The sequence below is a fragment of the Oryctolagus cuniculus genome, chromosome 18 (genome assembly GCF_051225735.1).
Source record: "Oryctolagus cuniculus isolate XC-2025 breed Fujian yellow rabbit chromosome 18, ASM5122573v1, whole genome shotgun sequence".
Lineage (NCBI taxonomy): Eukaryota > Metazoa > Chordata > Mammalia > Lagomorpha > Leporidae > Oryctolagus > Oryctolagus cuniculus.
In genome coordinates, this window is record NC_142884.1 from 79,511,282 (window position 1) to 79,521,224 (window position 9,943).

General features: G+C 61.2%; 1 protein-coding gene across 1 annotated transcript; it reads left to right on the plus strand.

The window, feature by feature from the left end:
• TUBB3 (tubulin beta 3 class III) lies at positions 1-7,584 on the plus strand. Its single transcript, XM_051828958.3, has 4 exons — positions 1-218; positions 4,893-5,001; positions 5,410-5,520; positions 6,158-7,584. The coding sequence occupies exons 1-4, from the start codon at positions 162-164 to the stop codon at positions 7,231-7,233; spliced, it is 1,353 nt and encodes a 450-aa protein (XP_051684918.2). The 5' UTR covers positions 1-161; the 3' UTR covers positions 7,234-7,584.
• The last annotated feature ends 2,359 nt before the right edge of the window (positions 7,585-9,943 follow it).

A 9,943-nucleotide genomic window follows, 5' to 3' on the forward strand; every position in this document is an offset into this window, starting at 1 on the left:
GTGCCGCGCCGCACTGTGCGGCGGCGCCTGCGGATTGGCCACGCCGCGGAGACGTCAGCCTGGGCGCGGGGGCCGCGGCCTTAAGAGCGGGCGTCGGGGGCCGCGGAGCCTCCGCAGCCGCCCGTCGCCCTGCGCCCGCCGCCTCCGCCCGCCGCGCCGCCATGAGGGAAATCGTGCACATCCAGGCCGGCCAGTGCGGCAACCAGATCGGGGCCAAGGTGAGGCCGTGCGCCGTGCCCGCCCCGACCTGCACACCCGGGACGAAGCCAGGAGCCGCCTCGCGCGCGCCGCAGGGTCGGCGGGGTCCTTGCTCCACGGCCCCCGCCCGCGTCTTCACCCCGTGCCTGCTGGGTGGCCGCCCGCCTAAGGCCCGGCCCGGCTGGGCGTGGCCCTCGGCCGAATCGGGCCGGGTGGGCGCATGGGTGGGGCTCGCGTTCTAAGCACCGCCGCGCTGCAGGATCGGGGGACGGGGGTGGGGGGTGGGATGCGGTGTCCTGCAGGCAGCGGAGCCGCTGTCGCGTCACAGCCCCACCCCGTTCCTTTGTGGGGAGCCGTCGGACCGGGACTCAGGGGTCACCTTGGTTTGAGACCCGATTCATCCTCCCCGGGGGGCAGCAGCACCTGGCCGAAGCCCCCGGGGGCCTAGACCGCACCCACCCGGGGGCTGGACGTGGGGACAAAGCAGGCTCTGGGTGCGGAGGGCGGCGTCCCCGCGGCCGCCCCGCCATTGTTCGCCCACTTTGCGGAGGCCGAGCAGGAGGAGTGGGGGAGCGGGAGAGCTATCCGCAGCGATCCTCCAGAGGTGGCCTCGCTCCTCTGCAGCTCCTGAGCCAGCTGTCCCTCACCCAAGGTCACGCAGCACGCTGCAGACCGGCAAGCTGCGCATCCCGTCGGGGGCTCCGGCTGGGGGGCAGGTGCTCAGGCGGGGGTGGGGGCTTAAGCTGGGGTGAGGTGGGGGCTCCGGCTGGTGGGGGGGGGCGGTCTTTGTCAGCACCACGGCCAGGGCTGCCCGTTCCACTGTCAGCACCCTGCAGGTGCCCAGCCTGGGGCTCCGGGTACGGTGGGTTGGAGCAGGGCTCAGGCTTGGGGGGCTCCAGTTGAGAAGGGTGGTCTTTGTCAGCACCAGGGCTAGACCTGCCCATCCCATCCTCAGCACCCTGCAGGCGCCCAGCCTGGGGCTCCGGGTGCGTCGGGGGAGGCTGCCGCCGGCTGGGGGGCTCCGGCTGGGAGGGGAAGTCTTTCTCAGCACCACAGCCAGGGCTGCCCTGCAGATGCCCCGCCTGGGGCTCAGGCTGGGGTGGGGAGGGGAGGTCTTTGTCAGCACCATGGCCAGGGAAGCAGCTGGGGGCAGGGATGAGGCCCTAGCAGGTCGGGTCCAGAAGGGGAAGGGGGTGGGGCCTCTGCAGGCTGTTGTCCTGGAAACCAAGCAGGAACAAAAAGCTGATTACAATGGGGCTGGGGTGGCCACGTGGCTGACATGCAAATTGCAGGTTCAGCTGTGGGGTGGGGGTGCCTCTGGTGGGGGCAGTAGCAGAGGCACTCCTTAATCAGGGAAGGGGACAGCTGTGCCAGGGAAGGAGGCGTGGGGGAGGGGAGGCTTGTGGTCGCAAATTGAATCAGGGCTCCTGAGGAGCATGGCAGGAGGGGCTGAGGGCTCGTTAGTGGTCCCAGGGCCAGGCTTGCCCTGAACATCTGCTCTCCCGGGAGGGCCTGGGGTCCCTGGGCTGGCAGCCCTGAGCCCTCCCGTGAGCTCCCTCCCTCTATGGCTGGGACAGGCCTGCTGCCACCTCAGGAGGACCCCAGACTCTGTTTGCACCTGCGGGAGCCCTGAGGGCTGTGTACCTCCTTCCCTGGCTTTTTGTTTGTTTGTTTTTTTATTCTGCTCAATGAAGAATTTCCTATCTGACCCTTCCAACAATGCAAGCCATAGAAAGGTGGACCTTTCAGGACTGGAGCTGTTTTCCTTTGTACTGCTCACCACTGCAGCAGCCCCCTGGCCGTGGCTGGGACCCTTAGGCCCAGTGCCTGCCCCAAGGACAGGAAGCTCTGTGGCTGTGTTTTGTTCCTGCTGCTGCAGCTGACTGCTGGGTCCCTCATGTGCCTGCAGGGGTGGGGCTCAGGCCTCCCCCCCATCACCGGCAGCAGCTGTTGGGTGGGCAGGGGCTGCTTCCCAGCTGTGGGTCCTCTCTGGCACCTGGCCAGCCTGAGGGAGGACCACACCAGGGGTCTGCAGCCTGGAGCACCAGCTCTTCTTGGGGCGTCAGTAGCCGCTGAGTGACTCATGGCGGGCGGCACCCGAGACATCGCTCTGGGAGAGACCTTGCGTTATCCTGCAAGGGCGTGGCAGGACTGGAGCGAGGCTAGCCCGTGGGACTGCGGTGTGAAAGGACGAGCCGGGCTCAGGGACGGCAGCTCCTCCTCCTGGGCCCGGGATCCTGACTCCAGTCTGCTCCCCAGTGCCAGGGCCGCCAGAAGGGAAGGGGTCTTCTGGGGTCTTTGTCTGCGCCCTAGTCCTCCCTGGACTCCCGGGCCGCGCCCTCCTCCCTGCCGCTGGGCGGGGCCTCTAGAGGGGCGGAGCGCTGGTCATGGCGGCCAATGGGAGGAAGGTTTCTGTCTGTCTTCTTCCCCTCGAGAGGGGCGGCAGGCTCAGACCCACGGACCCACCCTGGCCGCAGCTCGGTCTCCGGCCGGCGGGTCCTGCGGTCAGCACCACGGACAGCGCCACCCGCTGAGCAAGGAGACTTGGCCTTGACCTTGTGGATTTCTTTCCTATTTGATTTGCCAAGTTACGTGTTGTTCTTGGACGGGTTACTTATGGTTTACTGATTTTATTTTAAGTTACAATTTTTAAAAATTTCAACCACAAAAGCAACTATTAATGTATTCTGGAAAAAAAAAATGGAGCAAGCGCGGAAACCTGGAGTTTAAAATTCCTCTCTCTGAGCAGGAACACGGTTTGGTTTTGTTTTTTATTCTTCCAGCCCATTTTGCTTAATCTGTCTGTACATGTGCCTTTAAACTTTAAATAGTACCTAGGGCCTTTTATTTAAATATTTATTTATTTTAAAGTCAGAGTTACAGAGAGGGAGAGAGAGAGAGATCTTCCATCCTCTGGTTCACTCCCCAGATGGCCACAATCACCAGGGCTGGTCACGGCCAAACCCAGGATGCAGGATCTCCCACGTGGGTGCAGGGACCCAAGCACTTGGGCCATCTTCTGCTGCTTGCCAGGCCACAGCAGGGAGCTGGGTCGGAAGTGGAGCAGCTGGGACCCGAATTGGCACCCCTATGGGTTGCTGGCACTGCAGGTGGCAGCTCCACGCCACAACGCCACCTCCACCTAAGGCCTTCTAAGGAAATGAAGACAACGTTTGCTGATTGCTTTTTTCCTGGCCTTTATGCTGCTTATGTTCATGTGAGCACCATTATCATGTCTTCCTGAGAAGACTAAGGTCCAAGGAAGAGGGGGCTCTTGCCCACAGTGTGGCTGGCGCAGGGCTGCAGCCCTCGGCCTCCTAGGAGTCCCACGCTTCACGCTCCGCCAGGAACTGTCCCTCATGCACTGGCAGCACAGTGGCTGAGCCCATCCCCTCCCCAGGGACTGGTAACTGTGGGTGTTCCTGATGCCAGGATTTTGAAGTGCCCAGGGCTGTGCGGCGCCAGGCCCCTGGCTCAGACAAGCTGCCAAGAGCTGCTCGGAGGGCTCTCGGGCGGGTTCAGGGGGCCAAGCAGCAGGGGCAGGCCTGAAAGGCCTCTGTGACATTCCCAGGTGAAAATTCTCACACTTCATGCAAGAAGAAGAGAGCTCAGCAGTAATAACAACGCACAGAGGGGGAGGCCTCTCTGCAGTGTCTTTGTGTGGTAATCGCATGATCACATCGCCCGGTCTCTTCAGATCCATTACTCCCTGATCCCTTTGGAGAGCTCCTGGGTGCATACGACAAAGTTCCACCCGGTGAGAAGCAGCCTCTCTGTCCCAAGGACAGCTTTCTGTGACTGTCAGAGACGGCCAGACAGGGCAGCGCGCTCGGTTCCTGCAGTGGCCTTTTCACCAGGACGTGACTGAGGCCGTTGGCTGCGCTGAGGCCTGCGTGCCCAGTGACTTATCTGACAGTCACTCTGGCCTGGGGAGTAGGGGAGTGACATGGACAACCCCAGAAGCCGCAGTGTGTGGGCCAGAGATGGCCTGTCAGAGGGGGCAGCCACCTTGCTATTCAAGCAAAGAGGCGTCCCTGGAGTGTGGCAGGCCTGCCCTTCACATACCTGGGCTCACACTTCCACACAGCGCCAGCCCCGTGCTACGTGCTCATGTGAGCTTGCGTACAGCCAAGGACATGGGGCGCAGAGAACCCCTGTGACCTGCCCAAGGTTGTGCAGCTGGCAAGGGGTGGGGCTGGACTGTGAACCCAGGCGGCCCAAGGCGGGGAAAGGTGAGCAGCAGAAGGCAGTGAGAGTCCGAGGCTCTGAGTTGCCAGGTTCCACAGGGGCAGTCTGGGGGCCACTCACTGGGACAGCCTCACAGGTCCCCTTGGCCCCTTGGCTGAGGTCATCAATGGAGTGCCGGTTTCACTGCCCCGTCACTGGACAGGGGCCACATACAGGGTGTGGCTCTGCAACCTGCTATCGCCGTGTCTCCCGCGGTTCCCTGATCTGAAAAGGAGAAACAAAAAAGTTTCTCCATGTGGTGTTTACTGCTAGCCCCTTCCACAGACCAACGGACTGACCAGGGCTCTTGCCAGCAAGTAGGTCTGGATCCAGAGAGTCTCGGTGGGCTCGTGGAGGTTTCAGGCCCGAGCCCCTGGTTCTGTACTGAGGTCTCTGAGGCTTCAGAGGGCCCTGCCGGGGGTCACGGGCCGCCAGTTGACTCTTCCTCCCCACCTCCTTTCCTGCAGTTCTGGGAAGTCATCAGTGACGAGCACGGCATAGACCCCAGCGGCAACTATGTGGGGGACTCAGATCTGCAGCTGGAGCGCATCAGCGTCTACTACAACGAGGCCTCCTGTGAGCACCCCCCACCCCAGCCTGGGCTCCAGCATCTCTGCCCTCCTATCCATTAGCCTAGGTGTCCACAGAGTGCGCCAAGCTGTTTGATGGCCCTGAGAGCAGGCAGGAAGCTTGGGTGGCTGGCTGCATCCTGAGAGGGCACGGGGGGCGTCACCCGAGGGCTTGCTGCACCAGGGCTGTTGCTGTGACAGACTGGGGAGCGCTCAGCTGCCCACAGGGACATGTTGTTCCACCCCCCATCCCTGTGTTACACTCGTGAGGCCGAGGGTAAAGGTAGATACTCAGCCTCACCAGTGCCTCCAAGCTCACCCTTGGGTCCCGTCTCTTGAGGTCAGGGAAGGATGGAGAACGGGGGCACCCCTGACCCACTGTAACCTGTGTGACTGAGCCCCTCTCTCCTTGCAGCTCACAAGTATGTGCCTCGGGCCATCCTGGTGGATCTGGAGCCCGGGACCATGGACAGCGTCCGCTCGGGGGCCTTTGGTCACCTCTTCAGGCCCGACAACTTCATTTTCGGTAAGTCCCCCTGCTCCCAGCTTTGTTGGCAGATCCAGGCCAATGCCTTCACACCCTTCAACATGATCTTGCAGGGTGAGAACTGATCTCTCCATTTTACACTGGGCATTCCATGCAGGAAGCAGGAACTGCTCACACATTTCAAGCAGAATGAGGTGAGAAAAGAAAGGAGCTCACAGAATTGTGGGAGAGCTGGCAGAACAGTCGGGGCCTCCAGGGGACTTGGGGTTTGCAAGCAAGCAGCAAGCGGCCACGGCATTCTCCTTCCTGTGCCTCATAGGTAAAGAGGGCGAGGGCTGCACCTCACTGCAGCCCTCTGACGCCCCCACATCCAACAGCCTTGAGCCGCAAGGCATTCTGGGGCCGGGGCTGAACTTCACAGCCCAGCCAGTGAGAGGAAAGGTAGGCTCAAGGCACACGGTGGATGATCTTACACAGGAGACCCCCAGGAGAAAGACCCTTTACAGGACAAACCATGCAGCTGTCTGGGCTCTGGGGCAGCCGTGACAGGTGTGTGAAGGTATCCCCCGTGGGACCTGCCCCTTTATGGGAGAGAAAACAGAGGCTCGGGCCTCCACAGTTGCCCTCTGGGAGGTCTGTGCTACGGACCCTGACCCCTGTCTGTCTCGCTCCGCAGGTCAGAGCGGGGCTGGCAATAACTGGGCCAAGGGCCACTACACGGAGGGTGCAGAGCTGGTGGACTCGGTCCTGGATGTTGTGCGGAAGGAGTGCGAGAACTGCGACTGCCTGCAGGGCTTCCAGCTGACCCACTCGCTGGGCGGCGGCACGGGCTCGGGCATGGGCACCCTGCTCATCAGCAAGGTGCGCGAGGAGTACCCCGACCGCATCATGAACACCTTCAGCGTCGTGCCCTCGCCCAAGGTGTCGGACACGGTGGTGGAGCCCTACAACGCCACCCTGTCCATCCACCAGCTGGTGGAGAACACCGACGAGACCTACTGCATCGACAACGAGGCCCTCTACGACATCTGCTTCCGCACCCTCAAACTGGCCACGCCCACCTACGGCGACCTCAACCACCTCGTGTCAGCCACCATGAGCGGGGTCACCACTTCCCTGCGCTTCCCTGGCCAGCTCAACGCTGACCTGCGCAAGCTGGCCGTGAACATGGTGCCCTTCCCCCGCCTGCACTTCTTCATGCCTGGCTTTGCCCCACTCACGGCCCGAGGCAGCCAGCAGTACCGCGCCCTGACCGTGCCCGAGCTCACCCAGCAGATGTTTGACGCCAAGAACATGATGGCCGCCTGCGACCCGCGCCACGGCCGCTACCTGACGGTGGCCACCGTCTTCCGCGGCCGCATGTCCATGAAGGAGGTGGACGAGCAGATGCTGGCCATCCAGAGCAAGAACAGCAGCTACTTCGTGGAGTGGATCCCCAACAACGTCAAGGTGGCCGTGTGCGACATCCCGCCCCGCGGCCTCAAGATGTCCTCCACTTTCATCGGCAACAGCACGGCCATCCAGGAGCTGTTCAAGCGCATCTCGGAGCAGTTCACGGCCATGTTCCGGCGCAAGGCCTTCCTGCACTGGTACACGGGCGAGGGCATGGACGAGATGGAGTTCACCGAGGCTGAGAGCAACATGAACGACCTGGTGTCCGAGTACCAGCAGTACCAGGACGCCACGGCCGAGGAGGAGGGCGAGATGTATGAAGATGATGAAGAAGAGTCCGAGGCGCAGGGCCCCAAGTAAAGCAGCTTGCGGCTGGAGCGTGGGGCCGTGTGGCAGCCGGGGCCGAGGCCAGCAGCGCCCCCCACAGCCACCTACCGACCAACACTGCCCCAGCTTTGCTCCCACCAGCTCGCCGTAGCACCCCAGGGCCCCCAAGTCGTCGTCCTCTAGTATCCATGGTCATTTCCCTCCCCGAAAGGGTCCACCCAGCCCTCTCTTCCCCACCCTGGGCCGCCTCCGTCTGTCTTTGTGTTGCTCATTTGTTTCTTTGTTCTTCTGTGGCTCCAGGCCTGATGTTTTATGGTTTTCTTAAAGATTGGTTTGTGTTTATATTTGGGGGGGTACTTAATAAACCTGTTGCTGTCGGATGTCCCTGCCTGGCGCTGGAGATTTCTTTTTATTCTGACCAGTTGGGTCCAGAGGGGTGAGGAAGGGCAGGGGAGCTGGGGCAGGCCTGTGCTGTGGCCTGGAGGAACTGGAGGAGCCTGGCCAGTCCTCTCCCTAGGAGCGCTCCTGTGACCTGAGAGCAATCCACACTCAGCCTCCTGCTTCCAGCTCATCTGTGAGCTGCAAGTAGGGGGCAGGTGCACACGAAAACTGACGTCAGACCCGAAGGCTGAGACCTGGACCCGGGAGGCAGGGAGGGGAGCCCTTGGTTGTGTTGGGAGGCTGGAGACTTGCGTCCTGGGGAGGGGCTGCTCAGGGTCTGCGGGTTGTGCTCATAGCAGCCAAGCCCAGGCCAGAAGACTTGCCAGCCTCACGCGCCCCCTGGTGGTCATTCCCTGAAGCGGCAGGATCCCCCAGGAGGCACGTGAGTGTACATCCCTGCTGGACCAGGCACAACTCCGTGCAGCCCATCCCTCTGAGCCTAGGAGTGTTGTCAGGGCTAAAGGCCCAGACTCTCCCCTGTCCAGCAACAGAGGTGGGACTTTTCTTGTGTCTCTTCTTTTTAATGTTTTTTAAAATTTATTTTAAAATTTTGGAGGGCAGAGAGACAGAAAGGAGAGATCTTCCATCGCTTGTTTACCTCCCAAATACCCACAAAGAGCCAGGCTGAAGTCGGGGACTGGAGCTCCACCCATGTATTCTACGTGGGTGGCAGGGGCCCCAGTACTGCCTGCCAGGCACATGAGCAGGGAGCTGGATTGGAAGCAGTGTGGCAGAGTCGCCAGGACTTGAACTGGCGCTGCAGTAAGAGACGTGGGTGTCATGAGCAGAGGCTCAGTCTGCTGCAGCTTCACATCACTTTTCAAGGTGGTTCTGTGTGCAAGAAGAGAGGTCACAGGTCCGGGGAATCAGCTCAGAGGGCCACCTGCTGCAAGTTCGACCCTGACGTGGGCCAGGACTGGCATCCAAGCTGTTACAAACCACCCGAACAGCAGCTGATTATTTCTCTTGGTGCCCCGTGTTCGCTCGATGTTTTCTTGGCTTCCCAAGGTGTTGGCTGGGATAAGCACACGGTTCAACGTCTCAGTCTTGAGAGAAGCATTCTCTGGTCACTGGCCAGGCTGCTATTGAGTCCATCCGTCTCTGTTCTTCTCATGGCTGCCCACTTCCCAAAGTGGTCTCAGCCTCCATAAGGCCCAGAGCAGGGACAGGCCTGGTCCCACTGTGCTGCTCTCAGTGGGCCAGTCTCGGGGCCAGGGAGCATGAGCTCTGCGAGGTGTGCTTCGTGGGGTCTAACAGAACACAGCCTCTCAATGCCTCGTGCTCCACACATCCAAACGGAGCCCCAGAGCCCCTCTCCCAGGCCCCCCAACTTGGTGATGCCACTTACTTCCCCAGGTGCTCAGCCAGACACTCTGGTTCGACTCTTTCTGGCTCTTGTCCTGCCTCCTGGCTGTCTCCACCGTCGGAGCACGTCGGAGCTCCAGTGCTGCCGTCTGCAGCAGGGTGGCTGTTTTGCTCAGTCCTTGCAGTCGCCTCCTGCTGGGCCCTTCCCAGCCCTTCCTCTTGTGGCAGTGGGTACTGTGAACGCAGCACTCAGCCCCTGCGGAGACGCCTCCTCCGTGGCACAGTGGCCTCTCCTCTCCCCCCCTCTCCTGAGCGGTCTGTTCTATTCACACCACTTTCCTTGGTGGTCCTTGGACACCTGGACTGGAGCCGCCTCCGAGAAGGAATAGGCCCCCAGTGGGCAGGGGGCACCATGCACTGAGAATGGTTCAGTACAGACGGGGTGAGTGTGGATCTGGATGCTGCGGGGGGGTCACGGTTGGAGCCCAAGCCGAGGGGAGCCTCCATTGCTTCACTTTCTCAGAACCACCTCTGCTGGTGTGTTTCCTCCTCCTCCTCCAGCTGCTCCTTCTCAGCCTTACTGCTGGAGTGTGTAAACCTCCCCGCAGAGGCGTGCAGGGGCCATGAGTGTTACTATGGCACCCCTGAGAGTGCAATGCCCAACTGTTACTCTGGACCCTGGACCCTGAGAGTGCATTACTCAGCTGTTACTCTGGACCCTGAGAGTGCATTACTCAGCTGTTACTCCAGATCCTGGACCCTGAGGGTGCATTACTCAGCTGTTACTCTGGATCCTGAGAGTGCATTACTCAGCTGTTACTCTGGACCCTGAGAGTGCATTACTCAGCTGTTACTCCAGATCCTGGACCCTGAGAGTGCATTACTCAGCTGTTACTCCAGATCCTGGACCCTGAGAGTGCATTACTCAGCTGTTACTCCAGATCCTGGACCCTGAGAGTGCATTACTCAGCTGTTACTCTGGACCCTGAGAGTGCAT